The 23,178-nt window shown below is 43.2% G+C and overlaps 1 protein-coding gene across 1 annotated transcript in view; it reads left to right on the forward strand.

Moving 5' to 3' along the window:
* Nucleotides 1–23,178, forward strand: part of MYO10 (myosin X) — a 189,841-nt gene that overhangs the window by 78,171 nt on the left and 88,492 nt on the right. The window contains exons 3-4 of the mRNA XM_081872960.1: nt 7,726–7,884; nt 20,250–20,437. Of these exons, the coding sequence (XP_081729086.1) occupies nt 7,726–7,884; nt 20,250–20,437 (347 nt within the window). The remainder of the gene's footprint in view (nt 1–7,725; nt 7,885–20,249; nt 20,438–23,178) is intronic.

The raw sequence follows: 23,178 nt of genomic DNA on the forward strand, positions 1-23,178 counted from the left end.
GTGCAGCATTAATTCTTTTAAAATACATACACAGTTTTATTATTTTCAATATGATCGTCTTTTAATTTGAAGAGTTAAAGCCTGTGATGTAGTTCCGTAGTCTTCAGACTTTAATCCAGTCTTGACCATCTGCCCTTTAAAAAAAAATGGGGAAAAGCCCCATTTACTGAGAACATTATCCCTGTTGAATTATTACGCGGTATGTTGAATGAAGGCTCCACCATCATAGACATCACCCGTATTAGTTGATAAAAATTGCATAGCAGCGCAGCAAGGATCAAGTTGGATAGACTGAAGGAGAGGATTTAAGCGTATAAAAACCCTCAGCTGCTTGCAACCCTCTTGGATTGATTGGGATTCATTTAACTGCCAAACTGAGTTGCAGTGAGAGGGCAGTGAGAAATTAATTCAGTAATAAAATGGTCTCATGAACCCACCATCTCTCTGGCATGACTTAATGCTCTTCCTGGCCAGTCTTTCCAGGTGACCCGAAATTCCTAATGTCGAGATGCAGCAGAATTACCTGCCTTCAGAGGAGGCTGGCCACTGTGCTGCATCAAGGTGCGGTGAGTGAAAACGTAGAAGCCTTATTTCTGCATGAGTCACTCTCGGCTTGCCTCATTCCAGGGAGCGACTCACGCAGAAGCACAGAGAGTGGACTCCTTTGTGTGTCCTTAATGCCTGTAGTATGTTTAAGGGACGCGGGTGGTCCTGTGGTCCAAACCACTGAGCCTCTTGGGCTTGCCGGTAGGAAGGTCAGCGGTTCAAATCCCCACAACGGGGTGAGCTCCCGTTGCTCGGTCCCAGCTCCTGCCAACCTAGCAGTTTGAAAGCACACCAGTGCAAGTAGATAAATAGGCACCACTGTGGCAGGAAGGTAAAAGGCATTTCCGTACGCTCTTGATTCTGTCACGGTGTCCTTTTGCAACAGAAGCGGTTTAGTCATGCTGGGCACATGACCCGGAAAGCTGTCTGTGGACAAACGCCGGCTCCCTCGGCCTGAAAGCGAGATGAGCACCGCAACTCCATAATCGCCTTTGACTGGACTTAACCGTCCAGGGGTCCTCTACCTTTACCTAGATGTCATGGACTTGGGCACAAGGAACCAGTTGGGGAACCACCAAGGGAGGAAGTCTCAGGGGTCTTTTGCCTTTACTACCCTGCTGTACCAGAAGAAGTCCTTGCATGGGCTTTTGCTAATGGGATTTATTAGCTGAATCCAGCCCATTGGCCGCCTTAACTATCAGAATTTCAAAAAAATATTGATTTGGCCCGTTGTGTGTAGTCACAACATGATCCTTTTTTGGCATTCTTGGCCACCTTCTTAAGAAGAAAGGTGATTAAGTCCTCTTACCCAGGCAGACTGCAAACAAAAAATGTTTGGCTTGCGAATTAATTTTTGCACATTGCTTTGGGGAAAACACACCTACCTGGCAACAGTGAGATGATGTTTCTTCGTTCGGTCATGGAAAAGCCTTTTGAAAAAAATAATAATCTGTGCTTCCGCAGAAGTAAAGCATGCAACTATGTGAAAAGTGTTTACTTTTTTAAAGTGGAATATCCTTCAAATTCCTTTCATAATCAGGTCCTTGACATACCTCTTCCTGGAACTAAGTCAGGGTGTGCCAATGTGGTCTAGTGGTTGCAGTGTCGGACTAGGACTGGGAGGTAAAGGTAAAGGGACCCCTGACCATTAGGTCCAGTCGCGGACGACTCTGGGGTTGTGGCGCTCCTCTTGCTTTATTGGCCGAGGGAGCTGGCGTACAGCTTCTGGGGCATGTGGCAGCATGACTAAGCCGCTTCTGGCGAACCAGAGCAGCGCACGGAAATGCCGTTTACCTTCCCGCCAGAGTGGTACCTATTTATATACTTGCACTTTGATGTGCTTTTGAACTGCTAGGTTGGCAGGAGCAGGGACCGAACAACAGGAGCTCACCCTGTCACGGGGATTCGCACTGCCAACCTTCTGATTGGCAAGTCCTAGGCTCTGTGGTTTAACCCACAGGGCCACCCGCGTCCCACCTGGGAGATGAGGGTTCAAATCCCCACTAGGCCATGAAGCTTACTGGGTGACCTTGAGTCAGTCACTGACCTACCTCACAGGGTTGTTGTGCAAATTAAATCAGGAGGGGGGATCTATGCCATGTGGCTTCAGCTCTTTGGACTCTCATTTGACTCAGCTGGCATAATCAAGTAGCATTCTGGGGCCATGATTTAATGACTTTAATCACATATCTTTTCGCATACAGAGAATCTTTTGTCCCTCGCAGGACCCAGCGACCGCACAGGGTTTTCCCCTTTATGTAATGCCACGAGCAAAATGGCCATTTGCAAGACGGGGACGTTAAATGGCAAATGACGTAGAGAGGTCAGGGCCTTCCTTCATTCCCAAGCAGGTTGTTAAAAAATAATAATTTAAGCAAGGTGTGAAAATGGCATTGCCCTCCAAAAAACTGTATTTTGCAAATCCTGTGCCACTCACTTGCATATGATTTATGATGGTGGAAAAGAACTTCCTGCAGCAGATTTGCTGCAGTTTTGCCAAAGAGATCCAAGCAAGAAGAATAAGGAAGAGCCACTTTTTTCAAAGGGGCCGATGTGAAATTGCACTGAGATAATGGAGAATTTAGGAACATCTTCTGCTATCCACTAGGTCCTTTTTAAAAAAAAAAAAAAATCAGTAGGAGGAGTGAGAGGGTATTTTGTTCATCCCCTTTAAGAATACTTGCCTACTATTGGCAGCCAGGGGAATCATCCACTTATAGGATTGAGATATAAGCAAGAACCCCAAATTCTGCAAATTCAATGGAGGGGATTTTTGGTGCCTGAATTTTCAGGTGCAACAGCTCAGTTTTGTATTCAGCTACATCCAGCTCTTCTGCTGGAAGTTTTGTCCAGCTGTTCTTACTGGTGTGCCCTCAATCCTGCCACCCACTGTGTGTCTAATTAGAAAAAGCTGGGGGGGGGGTAAGGAAAAGGAGGGGGAAATAGCCATTAATGTAAGAAGTTAAAGTAGGAGCCAAAGGAGAATTCAAGAGAAAAAAGAATCCCAGGGAAACTTGAGTTCAGATGATATACCTGAAAGAGCCGATCCCAGCAGCTGCTGCTGCAGCTTTTAACAAGTGGATGCAGGGAAATTATTGATGCACCCATTAGTAAATATGCCCCTGTTGTTTTCTTACTGTGCTCCTAGCTAACTGAGGAACGCAACTGCTTCCAGATACCCATTTCCTCCCCTTCTGGGGCATCCCTAATCTGAGAATGTTGCCCAAGGAGAACTGTAGGTGGTCTGGCATCAGAAGAAGCAGGGGATGGATGCTTTGAATACCAGCTGTCTTTCTGAGGAAGTGAACACAGTGGGGGGAAAGGGGGCCCACCCCAGATCTCTAAAGGCAGGCAAGCTTTCAGCTCAGGCAGAAGGAATATCAGCAGCCTTTGGAGGAAGACAGTGAAAGCTTCTTATTCTCTCCCCCCGGGACACAGTCTTCCTTCAGCTCTGCTTCCAGCAGCCCTGCTAAGAGCCAGCGAGACTAAGCTATATAAACTGCAGCCAGATATGCTGACTCTTGGAAAAACAGGTCCATGAATCTGCATTCCTCCCTTTGCAATGGTCAGTTGCAAGTTGCAATGTCAGTACAATAGACAGCTGCAGGAATAGGGATCGCTTGGACCTCCCAATATTGTTGGACGGCTCTCATCGTCCTGACTTATTGTCTATGCTGGCTGGGAGATGAGAGTGCTACATTGCTTCCCCAATCCTGCTCTATTGACACATGTATTTTTTTTCCCATTGATTTTTGATAATTTTATATATAAAACAAAATCACTTCAAACATTAAAATACAAGGTTCTTTTGAACCTTCAGACCTCCTTCCCTCCTCCATGGGTTCCATGTTTAAGTTTAAATTTGCTGCATCTTTTACCCTTATCCATCTATTAGGTAAAGGGACCCCTGACCATTAGGTCCAGTTGTGGACAACACTGGGGTTGCGGCGCTCATCTCGCTTTATTGGCCGAGGGAGTCGGCGTACAGCTTCAGGGTCATGTGGCCAGCATGACTAAGCCGCTTCCGTGCGAACCAGAGCAGCGCACGGAAACGCGGTTTACCTTCCTGCCAGAGAGGTACCTATTTATCTACTTGCACTTTTGACGTGCTTTCGAACTGCTAGGTTGGCAGGAGCAGGGACCGAGCAACGGGAGCTCACCCTGTTGTGGGGATTCGAACTGCCGACCTTCTGCTCGGCAGGCCCTAGGCTCTGTGGTTTAACCGACAGCACCACCCAATTACCATAAATAATTCCACATTGGAAGTGTCATTACATCCCTGCCAAAGATTTTATCTGATTACAGTGGTCTTTTAAATAAATTACAGATTTACTCCAATCTTTAGTAAATACTGCTTGCAACCTAGCAGTTCAAAAGCATGTCAAGTAAATAGGTACCGTTCTGGCGGGAAGGTAAATGGCGTTTCCGTGCACTGCTCTGGTTCGCCCAGAAGCAGCTTAGTCCTGCTGGCCACATGACCCAGAAGCTGTCTGCGGACAAACGCCAGCTCCCTCGGCCTATAGAACGAGATGAGGGGTCCCTTTACCTTAGTAAATGCGTGATCTTCCTGGTTTTGGATCTTCCCCGTCATTTTCGCCAACGCTGCATACTCAGTTTCATCTGCCATTCTTCTTTTGCTGGTACTTCTCCTTCCTTCCATCTCTGGGCTAGTAGCATTCTCGCTGCTGTCGTTGCATACATAAAAAGCCTTTTATCTTCTCTTGGTAAGGCTTCATCTATTATACCTAATATAAAGGCTTCTGGTTTTTTTACAACTGTGTTTTTAAGCATTTTCTTTAGTAACATCAGTACCTAACACCGAGTAAAATTGCTAAAATGTACAAAACAAGTTCAAAATTGTGTTGGAAATGTAAAGAGAAGGAGGATACTTTTTACCATATGTGGTGGACATGTACAGTGGTAAAGGCTTTCTGGGAAATGATATACAGTGGGACTTCTGTTTATGAACTTAATTCATTCCGGAAGCCCGTTCTTACACCGAAAATGTTCTTAAACTGAGGCACGCTTTCCCCAATGAGGCTTCCTGCTGCTGGTGCCCTTCCACCAGTCAGCTTCCATTTGTCTTCCGGTGTAAAGTTCGCTAGCCAGAACACCTACTTCCGGTTTTGTGGAATGCGTTTCCCGAATCATTTGTTAACAGGACTGTTCTTAGACCGAGGTACGACTGTACACTGAACTATTGACACATGTAAAGACGTCTGAGCTGGTTGCTCCATGCAAAGACCGCATGGCTTTCGACAAACCATCCTTGCATTCCTGAATTCAAATGTGATAAAAGAGTTTCTGAATCGTTTCACCATTAAACAACATACCAGATCCATTTCAGGGGATAAGATGTAAGCCTATGTCTCCCCACCACACCCTCCCCCAAATCATAGTCTTGTTTTTTAATTTTTTATCTTAATCATAGAAGCATAGATTGTAGAGTTGGAAGGGACCACGAGAGTCATTGAGTCCAACTGGCTGCAATGCAGCAATCTTTTGCCCAATGTGGGGCTCAAACTCACAACTGAGATTAAGACTTACGCTCTACTAACTGAGCTATTATTTTGGAAGAATGTGGGCTCAGTAACCTGTGTTGGCAGTTCTTAAATGTTCACAAATAGTCTGATTTGCCGGTTATCACAATCCTTAAATCAGAGGAAAGCTTTATAAATATGTTGGAAAGGTTTATATAGTTCTTTAAAAAAAGAAAAAAAGAAGTTTCATGTTATTAAAACCTCCTTAGTTACCACAGTGTTTGGATTTCTAAAACGTTAAGGGGAATTTTGTTTCCAGCGGAAAAGCATGCCAAGTTGTGCTGGCTCTGTACTGAAAAACAGCAACTCATATATAAATACATGCATTTTAAAAATATACACAGGAATAGGCATTTTAAAAGCTAATTAAGGAAATGACTTTAAGGTCACTGGAAATTATTTGCAACGGCTCCATGAAGTGTATATGTTCTCTTTTATGTTGTTTGAATGTCACCAGAGTCTGCCAAATAATAATGTGGGCCACAGTCAAGCAGAATAATTGTATAAAAGCAGCAGACGTTTAAGCCAAAGAAACACTTCTTTACCTAACATATCATTAGCCGAGGGGACGTAGCATCTCAAGATGTTAGGCTGACTGCAGGCATAAATGGTTCTTCTGTGTATTTATTTTATACATAGAGAGCAGACCCTAGAAGCATGGGCCGTGATAGCCAGCAATGAAGCTTCTATATTCAGATGGTGAACACACTTAACTAGCAGATGGAGCTGAGTAACAATAGGCGATCAGTATTTAAGTCCTGCTTGTGAACAGCTCTGTGGCATAAGAACTGGAGAAGAGGGGATTATTTATTCTATTCTGGTCCAACATGTTAGTCTTTGCATTCCTCTGGTCATATAGGTAATATTTTCCTAAAAGTCCAGTGTTTGCTTTTAAGAATTAGACAGTTACTTTTAGTGAGAGGCAGGGATGGCCTGGGAAATTTTTGTACTATCCAACATTTCTCTGATAAAAATAGAGACGTCCCATTCAATAATACTAATACGAATAATATTTATTTATACCTTGCCCAACTGACTGGGTTGCCCAAGCCACTCTGGGCGGCTTCCAACATATATAAAACATATATAAAAACATAGCAAAACATTAAACAACTTCTCTATACAGAGCTGCCTACAAATGTCTTCTAAAGGTTGTATAGTTACTTATCTCCTTGGCTTGGGGTTTGCAAAACTCCATACCCTCCAACATTTCTCCAATGAAAATAGGGATGCCCTAAGGGAAAGCAGGACATTCTGGGATCAAACCAGAAACTGGGACGGATTCTGTAAATCTGGGACTGTCCCTGGAAGATAAGGGACACTCGGAGCGTCTGCATTTTGCCACTCGAGGCAAAAAGCCAGTGCAAAGCTCCGTTGCCCAAGAGCTATTCCTGATGTCACTCAGGGTGAAATTCCAGGGGTATGTTATAATATATGTACTTATAGTATATATAGTGTAGTTATAATTTATATATGTGTAAATAATAATAATAATAATAATACTACAGTGGTACCTCAGGTTACAGCCGCTTCAGGTTACAGACTCCGCTAACCCAGAAATAGTACCTCGGGTTAAGAACTTTGCTTCAGGATGAGAACAGAAATCGTGACAGTGCGGCGTCAGCAGAAGGCCCCATTTGCTAAAGTGGTGCTTCAGGTTAAGACCAGTTTCAGGTTAAGAACAGACCTCCAGAACGAATTAAGTTCTTAACCTGAGGTACCACTATAATAATAATAAATACCAGGGTTGAAATTTCTGTTGACCTACCTGAGGCTAACCTGGGATAACTGGTGTTCAATTGAAGCAGCACCCCTAGGCATAATGTCAAATCTGTTAGAACATTTTCTACCAATGTGCTTCTGGTTTGCGTTATTCTAAACGGCTCTCCCCAGATTCAGAAATGCATTATGTACGTTGGTGGTTTTGCCTGGTGTAGGCAACATGCTTCTCTTTTGCAAAGTTACTCAGTTAATAGTAGGTATGGATTATTATATCTTAACGTTCATCTGCCCGGTGTGTGGTTGCGAGAGTGTTCTTGTTGCATTTTGAAAAAAGATGCATTTTTGTGTGTGTGTGGACAGAAATGGAGAACATAAAAGTAGAATCTGTTTTTCAAGAACCGCTTTTCCCCTTTTTCAGGTATACACGTATAAACAGAGGTCAATCACACGCCAAAAAGTCACAGCTATGCAGCCTACAAGCTCAGAAGGTCTGGAAGACATGGCCGCACTGATAGACCTCCATGAAGGGGCCATCATGCACAATCTATTCCAGCGATATCAACAAAACAAAATTTATGTAAGTTCATTTTGGAGGGGGCTGAGGGAAATCTTTTGAGCAGCAAATTGCTATTTTACATGGGTGGATATATTTTCTTTGGATCTGAAAGTTCCCCTAAAGCGAGAGATGCTGGCACTATTGGTGCAGAAAGTTAGACCTGCTGCCCCCTAAAGTTGTGTGTGCAAGAAGTGGGGTGTTCAGTGTGATATATAAATACAATCGTACCTTGGAAGTTGAACAGAATACGTTCCAGACGTCTGTTCGACTTCCAAAATGTTTGAAAACCAAATCGTGGCTTCTGATTGGCTGCAGGAAGGTCCTGTCAGATGTTTGGGTTCCAAAAGAACGTTTGCAAACCGGAACAATCACTTCCGGGCTTGTGGAATTTGGGAGCCAAAACGTCCGAGTTCCAGGGTGTTCGGAATCCAAGGTATGACCGAATCCTTGAGTGGTTAGGGACTTGAGTGAAAACGTTGGCAGCATTAAAATAAATTCAAAAGTGTAAGTTAGTTTTGATGGATGCAATAATGGAGTACTGAGTGGTTTAGTTTATATAAAATATGCAGGGATTTATGTTATGCAAAATGAACCATGGAAAGAGAAGAAGGGAAGTCACTGATATTTTAAGGTTGTTTAAATGAATATTCTAAATTGTAAAACAGAAAATTTAATAAAAATTATTAAAAAAATAAAAAGGGACTTGAGGATATCCTATTCTCAAGCCACTTCCTCATGCCAGGAGAGCCTGAGATTAAATGGAGCACCCATTAAATGAAGATTAATTCAGATTGAATGAAGTAGGAGTTTGGTGGGTCGTAAAGTGGAAATCTTGAGAAGAGAGCTGGGAAAGCCTGAGATTTGAACATTATGGCCTAACTCCATATTGAATCAACTGTGGTTAAAAAAAATTGCCACGGGGAAGTTCTGACAATTAACTATTAGAACTCAGCCACAACCATTTAGGAAGGGGTAATATAGGAGCAGAGCTGAAAATGTAGAAAGCCAGGCTCTGTAGAGTTAACAAAAGCAGAAGGACTGCAGAGGTGTATTAGATTGCTCTGTCAAGAGAATGAATGAAACAAAGGTTAAGTGGGAGGAATGTGAGGAGATGGAGGGATGGATAGATAGGTGTTTTGCGAGTGACTTGGTAAAATAACAGGGAGAGGTTCCGTAAGGCTCTGCAGGAATAGGTCAACAGGGTTTGTGGTTCACGGCCATTTTTAGAGGTGCTTTTTTGACTCAGATGTTTTAAACCTAAATGTTGGTTTTGATAGTTTGCATTTTATCTCCAAAGAACTGGAAGAGATTCCCCTCCCCTACTTTTCACTGAGCGGTTTACCAGTCAAGTCCCTCTTCTCAGGGAACTCTGGAAAACTGTAACTGTGTGAAGAATTATCACAGAATTGTAGAGTTGAAAGGGACCCCTAGAGTCATCTAGTACAATTTACCTGCAATGCAGGAATCTCTGCTACAACATCCATGGTAGATTGCCGTCCAACCTCTGCTTAAAAAACCTTCTACTTCTGAGCAAGTCTCTTCCACCGTCAAACAGCTCTTACGGTCAGAAATGCGGTCTCTTAACTACTCTCAATGCCTTTAAAGGTAAAGGTAAAGGGACCCCTGACCATTAGGTCCAGTCGTGGCTGACTGGGGTTGCGGCGCTCATCTCGCTTTATTGGCCAAGGAAGCTGGCGTACAGCTTCCGGGTCATGTGGCCAGCATAACTAAGCCGCTTCTGGCAAACCAGAGCAGCACACGGAAACGCTGTTTACCTTCCCGCCAGAGCGGTACCTATTTATCTACTTGCACTTTGACGTGCTTTTGAACTGCTAGGTTGGCAGAAGCAGGGACCGAGCAACGGGAGCTCACCCCGTCGCGGGGATTCGAACCGCCCACCTTCTGATCAGCAAGTCCTAGGCTCTGTGGTTTAACCCACAGCGCCACCTGCGTCCCTTAACAAACTACAATTCCCAGGGTTCTTTAGGGGAAGCCATGATTGTTTAAAGTGCTATGACACTGCTTTAAATGTATAGTACCTTTAAAGGGGGCCTTGGTTTGAGAGTAACAGGGGAATCTTAACTTGAATTTTAACTGGCTGAACCTGGGCGACCTTACGGGTGTTTATTTTGAGCCCTGCTTTAAGTGTATTGGCAAATACGATGGCACAGGGACACCCCAGGTTAGGACATTTCAATCAGTGCATACATTTGAATGGTATCCTTTAAGCTGGGCTGCCATAGCCTGCACCGAAATGCTAAATTTCAACATATTCTGATGGTGCCCATGTTGAAAAACGTGACCAGACCAGACTGTTCCTTGAGAAGCTTCATCTTAAGCAAAGCAAGGAATGTGCACATAGTAAAATGGCCGGTTAAAGTCTGTAATTTTGGGGCCTCCAAAGACCAGCTCCAAAATTAGACAAGCCAGTGGTATATGATGGTTGTGTGATTTGCATTATCAACTGTGGGGCATGTCCGTAAGCACTGTTGAGACGATCCTTCCCTGGGACAGTTTGAGCTTACGCAGAAAGTTTTTGGGAAGAGGTCCTAAAACCACATAAGTGCATATGTGATGCAGCTAAAGGAAAGGGCATTCAAATTACGGTGTTGGGAGTTGGCTCTCGCTGGATTCGCCTCCCGACACTCAACTGCTTCTGGCAGATGTGAGTTGAAAGGAGGTCAAAACAGAATGAAAGGGAACGATTTAAAAAAACGGTGAGAGAGAGCTAAAAATAAAACCATTAAACGTGTAAACTCACTCATGAGTCCTCTTTGATTCAGTGCTTAAAATGTGCCCGTTTAAACACATTTTCCATTGAAGCGCAAGCAGTTTTTAAAAAAAGTTGTGCTGAGAAATAGCCAGATTTTTATTTGATGTGGGCTCTCTTCGTGGGATCGCTAAAAGCACATGATAATGATTCATATTCATGCTCTTTCCACCGTCATCTGGTTGGGAGCCAAAATGCTGGCCTAGATAGGTCTTTGGTGTGATCCAGCAAAGTTATTAAAAATGTATATATACTTTTTAGATATATACATTTCAATGATTTTACATTCATTTTGACATTTTAAAACTTGACTTCCTTCCCTCTCTTTCTGCAGTTCCTTAAATTTATTTTTAATATCTTCTGCATATCCAAATTAACTTAATTTGCTCATTTATTCATCTTCTTTATATATATACTCTTATATAAAGGTAAAGGGACCCCTGACAATTAGGTCCAATCGTTACCGACTCTGGGGTTGCACTCTCATCTCACTCTATAGGGTGAGGGAGCCGGGGTCTGTCCGCAGACACCTTCCGGGTCATGTGGCCAGCATGACTAAGCCGCTTCTGGCGAACCAGAGCAGCACACGGAACCGCCGTTTACCTTCCCGCCAGAGCGGTACCTATTTATCTACTTGCACTTTGATGTGCTTTCGAACTGCTAGGTTGGCAGGAGCAGGGACCGAGCAACGGGAGCTCACCCCGTTGCGGGGATTCGAACTGCCGACCTTCTGATTGGCAAGTCCTAGGCTCTGTGGTTTAACCCACAACGCCACCCGTGTCCCTGGCATACTCTTATATAGCTGCAGGTTATTACAATAATCCTGCCAGTATTTTTATCTGTTTACAATTTATCTGTAAATATTCAATAAACTATTTGCATTCTTTTGTAAAAAGTTTGTTATCTTGATTCTTCCGGTAAGTTTCTCCATTTTTGTGTATTCCACAAGTTTTTGTATCCATTCTTCCTTTGCTGGGACTTCTTCTTCTTTCCATTTTTGGGCAAGTAACATTCTTGCTGCTGTAGTCGCATACATGCGTAAATTTCTATAAAATTTAGGTAGTTTTATCGCTATAATTCCCAGAAGAAAGGCTTCTGGGTTGTTGTTTTTTACAAGCAGCATAACTTTTTATTACACTTTTGTCAGGGAACTGCCATCAGCTCAGAGGCGAGAGGTGGGAGGGCAGTTGGGTTACAGGGAGACTCCAAAGATCGTGAGAAGCAGCGCTTCCTCCGCGGAGGAGGGGAGCTATGCCTCCAGTGGGGAAGGGGTGCAGGGCTTGGAGGATGCAAGGGAGAGCCACAGCACCAAGCATGAACAAAGCGGGGGGCGGGAGGCAGGTCCCCCTCTGCCCACGCCCTCTTTGCACAGTCGGTTTACACGCAGAGAGAGGAGGCGTAGGATGGGGGTCAAAAGACTGAGGAAAGTTTAAAGACCGCCCTCTCCCAGATTCTGCTAGCGACTGAGGAGACATGGAATTGAGTCAATCTGCATTGTGAACGTTTTGGACAGATAATAAAGCCTTGAAAAGACCAACGGGGAGTCTTGCCTGTTTGCTCTCGAGCAACCACGGCAGCACACATAACAACTTACCTGACTGAGTTGACATTCATTCCCTAGGAGTTGTTGTCTTGGGTTTCTGCTTCTAGTTTTGTGTCTTTTCTCAACGCCCATAGCGAGGAGAGTACCAAAGAAAGCCTTGTAAGGATATTCCGTATTCAGCATCTATGTGGCATCATCAGGCAACAAACCAATTCTGTTCCTCTTCTCATATCTGTCTTTCCTGTACACCTGACAGAGTCGGCTGAATCAACAAGTTGCCAAGCAACCAAGAGGTTTAAGGATCTGTCTGATCATATCACATTAGCTCTGGCCTTGGGCCAGTTCTGCATCAATAAGAAATGCTAATATTTTGGAATGAAACCATTGTTTCCCCCCTAGGCAACTTGCTTTGACTCATAAATTGTCGGGAAGGGGCAATTGGCAGGCAGTGCCAGATAGAAACAGGGGGGTGCCTATGAGAGGTGATGCCCACTAGCCTACTTAGCCGAAATCCCAGGCTTATTATGTCCATGTTTCTCTGCACATTCCTGCTGTTCTGTTGATACTTTGCTAGCCACTCAAGGTTTTTATTTACAAATTCAAGGCAGAGGGGGACTGTGTTCCTGTTTGCTTCTTTGATATCTCGGAAGCAGGAATGGGACTCAAATTAGCCTTGCAACGTTTGAATAATGTACTGAATAGTTTTTGTCAGATTTAATTGGGTCTCCCATTTGCTTTATTTCTTCGTTTTGGTTCAGTAAGCTCTCCTAATAACACTTGATCCATCTAATTATAGCATACTTTTCTGTCTAGCTTTATTTGCAAGGGAACCCTCAGGGAGCTAATGGCTGCACAGTAATGATCAATGAAACAATGAATTGTTTTGCTCTTTCTTGAATTCTTGCCAGATGCCAGAAATGCTTACGGAATTCAGGCCACTAGGTCTGTTTCCCTAATTTGCTAGGTTGTGCATGTGTTGTTGTTTTTTTGCAGAGTACTGATGTTCTCCGTACTGGCTTCGCAAACATTTCCAAAAAGCGCTTGTCATGTATCTGGTCTAGGAGCAAAACCAGAAAGAGGTGGCCCATAACATTTCAAGATAGCTTTTTGCCAGCACTGCAAATTTCCCAGTAGTGGTATATGCTGTCAAGGGTGGAAATCTGTTACAAAGCTCTGTAATACGCATTTGTAGATGAGTCCTTAAAATGGAATTACAGCATATTATTTGCCCTTGTGGATGTCTGCAACTCAGATTGAAACGATGATTGTTATTCCATAGCATGCATAACCAAATCTACCCATCTAGAGCAAGGCTGGGGAACCTTTGGTCCTCCAGGTGTTGTAAGAATCCAACACACATCAGCCAAAACCAGCATGGCCAATGGCCAAGGATGATCAAAGCTGTAATCCAGAAACATCTGGAGGGCCAAAGGTGGCCCAGCGCCGATCTAGAGAAACTGGTTTAAATAGTTAAAATAAGGACTGTGTCATTATTTACCCATTTATTGCTTGTATTTCCACCCAGGCACCCAAGGCAGTTTACAGTTTTAAAATACAAAAACAAACCTGTGTTGTAAAATAAAGACAAAGTCTAACATGCAGGTCAATATCTGAGTTGGGAAAAGCATGTAAGGATGGTTAAATCCAGTCAAAGGCCACTACAGTGGTACTTCAGGTTAAGTACTTAATTCGTTCCGAAGGTCTGTACTTAACCTGAAACTGTTCTTAACCTGAAGCACCACTTTAGCTAATGGGGCCTCCCGCTGCTGCTGCACCGCTGGAGCCCAATTTCTGTTCTCATCCTGAAGCAAAGTTCTTAACCTGAGGTAATATTTCTGGGTTAGCGGAGTCTGTAACCTGAATTATATGTAACCTGAAGCGTATGTAACCCGAGGTACCCCTGTATGGGGTTGCACCGCTCATCGCGCTTCCAGGCCGAGTGAGCCGGCGTTTGTCCACAGACAGCTTTCCGGATCATGTAGCATGACTAAACCACTTCTGGCGCAACGGAACACCGTGATGGAAGCCATTTAGACAGAAACCATAAGACAGAAACACCATTTACCTTCCCACCACAGCAGTACCTATTTATCTACTTGCACTGGTATGCTTTCGAACTGCTAGGTTGGCAGGAGCTGGACAGAGCAACGGGAACTCACTCCGTTGTGGGGATTCGAACCACCAACCTTCTGATCAGCAAGCCCAAGAGGCTCAGTGGTTTAGACCACAATGCCACCAGAAATACTACCCCTCCCCTAACATGCCATTCAGCCTTCCGGTAAATGGACAGCATAACTTGTGAACTAGGCACTCCACAGTCCTACCCCTTTGTGCTGAGGCTGTTGCTTGTTCTTTCTAAAGGGAAAGAATCGCTCTTAGCTCAAAATGGACATAGGGCTTGAGGAATGGGGTGCCATGCTGCTCCCCCATCTCAGAAAGCCAGGTGGCACCCTGGTGTTGTATGAAGTGTGCCTTAAGCCCTGTAACTGTGGAGTTCCTGTCCGCCCTATAGCAGTTCCATGTTACTTTTCAAAGGATGATTATATGAAAGGAACATTAAGCAACCTTTCTATAGTTGGCTCCTTTATGAAATGGAAATGAAGTCTGTTCCCAAGGCCCATGTGAATAATAAAGAACTTTGTGTAATAGTGCCATGCCGAAAGGAGGTTCTCTCCTCACCCTCCAACAAGTAATTATTTGCAACTTGCTCGACTTTTCCCAGAAGGGGTAATAATTGTGTATCCCCAGCCAATTTCCCCCCAGTTATGTAATATTCCTGCCTTGTCCCTCCACCCCTTTGCAGTGACTGCTCCAACCTCTTTCCCATGTTCTAAACATGTTTTGGCTATTAGGAACAGAAGCTTTTTTTCAGCCATGAGACAGTTGGGCTAAATAATAATTTGGATTTATTTATTTGCTTACTTTGTGCCCTGCGCTTCCTCCAAGCTGCACAAGGCAACTTACAACACAACGCGCAATGTAAACAACAGTAGTCTTCCCTGGTGTGGTGTGATGTATTGTGTTTCCTTTAAAATTGCAGTCATTATTAATAAATTCACATCAATGCATATTATTATTATTATTCATTTCAATTCTATACCACTCTATATTCTTAAGAAAAGATATCAAAGCAGTTCACAGCATATTAAAACATCAAATAAAACGATCCAGAGTAAAACATTGGTGTAGAAAGTCAAGTGTACATTCAAAGCAACAGAATTAACAGGAAACTAAAATATTATCTTTAAAGATTTCAGAATGAAACATTACAAATGAAGTCAACAACGGAATGCACATTTAATGCAGCAAAGTTAGTAATTATAATAGTTTTTGTTTTGTTTATACCCCGCCCATCTGGCTGGGTTGCAAAAAAACTAAACATTTCAAATGAAAATGTTACTAAAGGAAGTCAGATATAAAATAGAAAAGCATGATTAACAAGAGAATAAACTATTATCACAATGCCAACTTTTTCACTGGGTGTGCGTTGGGTTTGTAGGTAGGAGCAGAGTATATAAATTCACACATGAAGATGTTACGCAAATCTGTGCCTTCTTTTTGGGGAGATGTTTTTGATAATGCACAAATAGCCACCATACTTGAAGCCTGCAACCATGGTTAAGCGATGGGAAGTGTTATGCTTGTATGTTGACCCTCGATGATGTTGAGGTGCAGTTAGGAAATTGCTGCTGCAAGGCTTCCTTCTGGGTGATGATTTAATTTTCCTGGAGACTGAAGTAATTTTGCAAATGTAAACACCTTTTTTTCTTTTGCTCTGTGGATGATAACCAAGAGTCTGGAAAGCAGATGGTTCTGGTACGGAGAATTCTAATTTCAATCAGTAGCCTTGTTTTTGTCGCTTATTTACCAGTAATAGTCTTCAGCTTTCTTTTGTTTAGCTTTTCTTAGCGACAAACCGAGAATGTCACCACGTTTTTTCCTAACGGAATAAAGTCAGAGAGTGGGTGGGTGGGGGGCAGTGAGGGTACCTGCTGCTTCAAAATAGAGCCTTGCACCCACCAGTCACCCCCAAACATATTCTCCAGTCTACATCATAACGCACTGAATCGGAAAACGGGTGCCACGCAGTAAAGTTGTGGTGTAGCAGTGAGCCAGGATGAGTCCAATAAAAGACAATACATTTTGCTGGTACATTGGGGGGCCACCAGCTGGAGTCTCTGCAGCCAAGCCTGAGGAGTACCAACTGACCCCTAGTTGCTAACCATGACAAGAGTCAGTTCTGGCAGTCCACTTTAAGATGAGTTGGCTTGTTTTTCCTCCCTCACTTACAGTATTTTTCCTCAGAATGGACCTGCCATAAAGCTATTTCTTGATGACAACAACAACAACAACAGCAGCAACAACAACAATTTTATTTGTATCCCAACCACTATGGGCGGCTTCCAACTTATATAAAACCATAATAAAACATTGCACATTGAAAGCTTCCCTATAAAGGGCTGCCTTCATATGCCTTCTAAAGCTTATATAGTCATCCACTTGACATCTGATGAAAGGGCATTTCACAGGGTGGGTGCCACTATCAAGAAGGCCCTGTAATCAGTGCTGTACATATTTAAACCTCCTTTAATCATGTCAGTAAAACCTTCTTCACTGGTTAAATTTTGGGGCAAGCATCCCTTTATGTCTTGGAAGTATGTGGAAAGGCACAAATAGTTTTGTTTCTATAATTTTGAAGAACTTCTATCCAGCTATTTCACCCAGCAGGGCTCTCGGATCTATGATTAATTGTTATCTTCTTGCAATTTATCCTGCTTTTCCACTGAGGTGAACAATTTCCTTCTCTCTTGCTGGCATGAATGAAACCTGGGTTTTGCTGCAGTTTTATAAGAGTATATATTTGAAGTAGATGAATAAATGAGCAAATTATTTGGATATGCAGAAGATATTAAAAATAAATTTAAGGAACCGCAGAAAGAGGGGGAAGGAAGTCAAGTTTTGAAATGTTAAAATGATTGTAAAACTAGTGAATTGCATAAATAAAATTTTTAAAAAGAAGAAACTTGGGTTTTGGCTTTGTATGTGAGAAGTTCTCTCTCTGTTTTCTCGTACTTCTCCTGAAGCTTTTATTCTGCAACCAGCTGCCGGATCAGATGGTGGGAAAGAAAACACATTCTTCTTGAGCAAAGAAACTTGTGTTTGCGTTTTAGAGGGAGCGTTTGAATATGTTGTGCGCGCAACATTGCATTGTGAGGCATTTGAGCTCTTGTGTGAACATAAAACATGATTACAGGGTTTGGCGCTTCTGTAAGAGAAACGGCCTGACTGGACAGTAGCTTCTGGAAACATATAATCACAGCGACATGTTAAACTAAGGCTTTTAAGAAAGACGTTTTGGCCTCTAAACATTTAACTTGTAATTTAGGAAGAGAGCTGGATCCAGTCCCTTACAAATTAGCACCAGACGAGCTGAAATGCAGGCCGTCCTGACCGTGGTTTCAGTAAATCAAGGTTGCTAGCATGCATGCGACCATTAATTACGACTCTCTTCAGGATTTAAAGGGGGGGGGGGGAAACGGGCATGGCAAACTGCAGGGCCTCCTCTTTTCTTCTTTTGTGCGGACTTGTGCTCAGTTTGTCGGCCCGCTTGGCTCACAGAACAAAGGAAACAAAGAAAAGCATAATGAGCTTTATGATAACAGGGCAGAATGGCAAGCGAGAGGAGGAGGTGTGGCCTAATGTACAGTAGCCACCAAATAGAAGTTTGCATGTTTTTTCTTTAATGCTTTTTTAAATCTACGACGCTCCAGATTTCCCATTAACAAAATAATGGTGGTTGTAGCAAAGATAAGATATTCGGAATTGCTCACTTGGACAAATTTCAACACAAGGTACAACCAGGGAGAACAGAATTCACTTATCCATATAAGTTAAAAGAGAGAAAGAGAAGAAAATGTGGCTCTCAGGTTATTCCTAGTACGTAATAGGGCTGGGTCGCATCCTGTACCTTATCGCTCCAATGCTGGGTGAATAAGGTCCACTTATGTATCAGTACATAATTTTGTAGCCTGTGTTTCCTGGTTCTTATAGTATCAGGAAGTTTGACCCTGTAACCCAAATCCCACATCCTTAAGAGCTAGTCCTGAATATCTTTTTCATAGCTGAAGAGAATGGTTCAGGAGTCCAAAGGCCATTTGTATCCAGTGATTGCTTTAATTTCATTTTCTATTTAAACTCAGATATTTCTGATTTTCAACATAGCTGTCAACTTTACAGATTTGAAAATAAGGGACCAGCAGCCTCAAAAACAAGGGATCAGCAGCCAAAATAAGGAATCAACAATTACTTTGATAAAATACATATTTTGTTGCGTGCAAATGGCTTTAGATACCTATTAGGTCCATAAATTACCATATAGCATATATTCAACACAAAAAAACCAGCAACAATTTGTTGTTGACAAAGGACAGCTGGACATAGAAAGGGCCCCATTACCTTCAGTAGCTTATTTAAGGGACATCATCAATAAGGGACAGCAGCGAGACATGGCGCTGGGATAAGGGACTGTCCCACCAAATAAGGGACGATTGACAGCTATGATTTTCAAGGTTGTTTTGTTCATGGCTATTAGAATCAGTAGTATGCCTGATTACTAGATATCAGGACGTGAACACCAGGGCACTCTTGTCACTTTCGTCTTCTGTTTTTTTTTGAGCATCAGATCAGAGTTAGAAACTCAGATATATGGCTCCTTAAACCAGGGTTGCAGTCGCCAAAACGGAATGGCCTAGTTGCCATTTGGGGACCAGTTGGCTCGAAAGCACTTTTTGGTTCCTGAAATTCATTCCGGTTGTAAAGATAAAATATCACGGATAGAATTCTGCAGGACGTGTTGCTAGTGTGTGGAAACAGTCCAGGCATGCACCTCCAGATGGTAAATTACACCAGATTCAAATTCTGTTCAGCATCAAGAGTTACTCCTGGTTGAACCAGCCTAAGCCTGGCAGAGGAAACGCAAGCCTTTAAAAATAGTTTTTGAGTTAAACTGCTCTTTTTTGAAAGTTAAATTTATGTTTTGTTGCCAGGTTATGTCACCAAACTGAACGGGTTTAGCATCCTGGCCAAGTCTCTCCTCCCCCCCCCCCCCCCGGTCCTGCCTTCGCCACACCTCTGAAATGACCCCCTTTTTAAGGGTTTACACTGGTTTCAGATCTCCAAGGCTTGGCTTGGCTTTGCCATCTGGGTCCAAGCGAAGTTGGGATGGGGGAATTATGCCCAGCATATTTCCAGCAGAGCTGAGCATGGGGAGTTGTGCCTTTTCGACCAACGGATTGGTATTTGTGGAGTTTCACTGGTTGAGAACATTTGCCATTTACATACACATCTCAAATGGTATTTATACCAAACCCAGGAGAAAATGCAGTGAACCATCGTGAGATGGTTTGGCCGATTCTGATCTTAGTCTAAACAACTTGCCCTGCACCTAACCAATAAAAAGTTGTTACATTCAGAGTTTCAAATTTTGCTGTAGCTGCATAGGTGGTGAGCAAAAAATTTACTGCAAGAAATACTGTAAAATGGCAATATATACATATAAATATGTATTTATATGTATTTATATGAACCTTTTAACTGTATAGCCTATTTACACACTTCTGTTGGTTGGTTTTACTTTGGATACAGTTCGGTTTAATCCTTGATTTTATCTACTTAATGAAGGGCATCTTGTCATATTCTAATAGATCAAACAAAACATCTTTGACCAGTTACTGTTGTGGGTGGAAGTATGGTGGTGAGGAGAGACTTTTGCCCTGGCAACAGTCTCCTAAAATTAATAAAGTAACTAATAAGGCTTGTTATTGTAGGCCTTCCGAGTGGATTATGTCCTAAGTCTTAAAATGTGCATTTTATAGCCTTAGCAAGCACAGTACCGTGCAACTGTTTCCTTTGGTTACAGAATGGGTTGTTTCCATTCTTTTCCTTTTCCTTGCAATTCTGGACATTGCTGTGCTAAAACTTGCTGCGTTATATTAAAGGTTAACTCGTGAACTCAAGTGTCTTGTAATCGCATGTACACCTTGTCCCAGAATCCTGTGTCTTTCTTTTTTCCAGACTTATATTGGTTCCATCATTGCCTCCGTTAACCCCTATAAGACCATTCCGGGCCTCTACGACCACGCCACGGTGGAGCATTATAGCCGGCACCACTTGGGAGAGATTTCGCCTCATATATTTGCTGTTGCCAACGAGTGCTACCGCTGCCTATGGAAGCGTCATGACAACCAGTGTGTTCTCATCAGGTACCGAAATACTCTTTAATTGTTGCTGAATCTTAGATGTGTATGGGATCACACCAGTTGCTTGAATACGGAGAGAAAGGACAGGGGGTACTCTTAATTCTTTCCCCTAGGACTCCATTAATCATGAGATTTGTGGAGATGTAGCTTTGCTGCATGATTTCAATGGCTTCTTAAATGACAAAGCCTTCTTGGCTAAATATCTGTCCTGTGGTCATTTAATAAACACATATATCGGCACTCCACACGCTCTGGCCTGTTCCCTTAGACCTCGTCTCACTCTGAACACTGATTTTCCCCACTGGTTTGTTGCCTTGCTGTGCAGAGGATTAATTTGTCACCAGGAGTCTCGAATAAACACAATCCATCAAAAAAAGATCTTCAGGAAGCCCATAAATAATGACAGCAACTATAATGAAAACTCCTGAACATGTTGGCTGGTTTAATCTGTTTAATGGAGCTTGGTTGTTTTGTCTGTTGTTTAACGCAACTGTGCTTTCCTTTAATGAGGATAAAATAGTTTCCCTGATGTTCATTGTTGTTGTTTTTTTTTGGAGGGGGGGTGCCATTCCGTGACTTTGCTGATTGGTGCTGATGTTGCACCTCGCATTTATTGTGCTTTTGGAGACATGAAAGGTGGGATTAGTACCTTTAGTTCAAACAAGTAGCTGCCAGAATACCATTCTGCCAGCTAGACAGAGAATTACTGTTCTTATTTGTTTGTAATGCCAGTACCAATAATATTATATGATAGCATATGCAGCTATGTGGAACGTGGGTGGCACTGTGGGTTAAACCACAGAGCCTAGGGCTTGCCGATCAGAAGGTCGGCAGTTCGAATCCCCACAACGGGGTGAGCTCCCGTTGCTCGGTCCCTGCTCCTGCCAACCTAGCAGTTTGAAAGCACGTCAAAGTGCAAGTAGATAAATAGGTACCGCTCTGGCAGGAAGGTAAAAGGCGTTTCCATGTGCTGCTCTGGTTCGCCAGAAGCAGCTTAGTCATGCTGGCCACATGACCCGGAAGCTGTACGCCGGCTCCCTCGGCCAATAAAGCGAGATGAGCGCCGCAACCCCAGAGTCGGCCACGACTGGACCTAATGGTCAGGGGTCCCTTTATGCAGCTATGTGCTAAGCCTAGAAGCACCCAGAAAAGTTGCACTTTTATACATGTCAAAATTTCTTTTTGGAAAAGCACTTCCAAGGAGGAATTGTGGACATTTAATGCAATTACGTGTTACAGCTTTTCCTATGTTGTAGGACACAGGTAGGGGGCTGGATGCTTGGGAAATACCACATGCAAACAAATTTCCTACACATGGAAAGATAGCATGCTAGCCAAAAGGCTAGCCACGCAGCTTTCTTCTTAATGTGCTAATTTTCTAGGTGTGAGGAGTTTTGTTTGCTTGGTCTGGTGGAGTGAATCATGCCATCTCTTCATGTGAACTCTGAAATGGAAACAGTCTCAGGAAGAGCTGAACCACATGATTATGCTTCATGGATAGTTTAGCGCTTACTATGAAATTTGTGTATTAATTAACATGTCTGAGGGTCATAAACGTGTATTTGTGGGTACGCATGCCGGGAGCTGTGATTAGTCAGATATTACTAAAGCTCACATTCATCTCCTAGAAGTTGTTGAGGTTTCGCTAGGCCTCAGCTGGTTTTACAATAAATTTCACTTCTTTTTTGGACAATAGCACTCTTCCCTTTGACGAGAGAGAAGGCAAGCCATTTCCAGAGTACTGCTTGAAACACAGAGACCAGACCTTTTCCCAAAGGCCTGTTTCGTTCACGCAGTGAGGTAGCTCAGACTACCGCATTCAAAGCTCGCTTTTTGCAGTGCCACCATTAACATAATTTTAACATACATTTTTGCTATCTTTATGTGGACACTGAAGCTTGAATTTTAATATTGTGTGCCCCATTCACCTAATTTGCTGTTTTTGTCAGTGAAATACGAGGAAGTAGCTACTGGGAAACTATCAGTCTCCGGCTTCCTGATATAGTTTGCTGAAGAAAGCAGCGCTTAAAATGCATCTCTTCTATTCTCGGCTCACACCAGTTGGCATGGGCAGGGCAACCCAGGAACAAAATCTAAAGCAGGAAGAGACCTTAAGGCAGTGTTCTGGAATCACAGGACTTCCAGAAAGCCCCTTGGACATGCTGCCACTTGTTTCCCTACATTGGGTCAATGTTTGTCATGGTAAACATCCATTTTTTAATGATACGGTCACAGGAAGCGTGCCAGTCAGTAAATACACAGTTCAAAGTTGGACTTAACTCTTTATTAGCAAAAGCACAGCCTCCTCAGACTTGGTCGAGTGGCAGGCCTAATGAGCAGAGCAGCTCATTCTCAGTGGTCTTACTACATGAACATCACTTGTTGAGATGGAAAGTCCCCACCTAGTCCCCTCTTCGGGGCTTTTTCTAAGCGACCGAAGACTGTGCCTGCATGCAGTCTGCCATTGCTCCACTCGTTTCAGCCCTCTTCTGGTTCTGAGAGACAGGAAGAGGGGAGCTTGTTGCAGCAGGAGGGAGAGAAACCTGTGCCCCTTTCCCTCTTGACCTTCCTCCTCCCTCTCATCTGCTTCTGCCTCTGATTCTGCACTTCTCTCTGCCACAGACTCTCCCAGCTCACTAAGCCCTGTTATAGCTTCAGCTTCTGACACCCTCTCCTCTTCCCAGTCTTCACCCTCTGCCCACTTATCGTTGTCCCACCACAGGGCTCTGAGATTTTCTCCCTTG

Source organism: Podarcis erhardii (genome assembly GCF_964252035.2).
Source record: "Podarcis erhardii genome assembly, chromosome: 8".
NCBI lineage: Eukaryota > Metazoa > Chordata > Lepidosauria > Squamata > Lacertidae > Podarcis > Podarcis erhardii.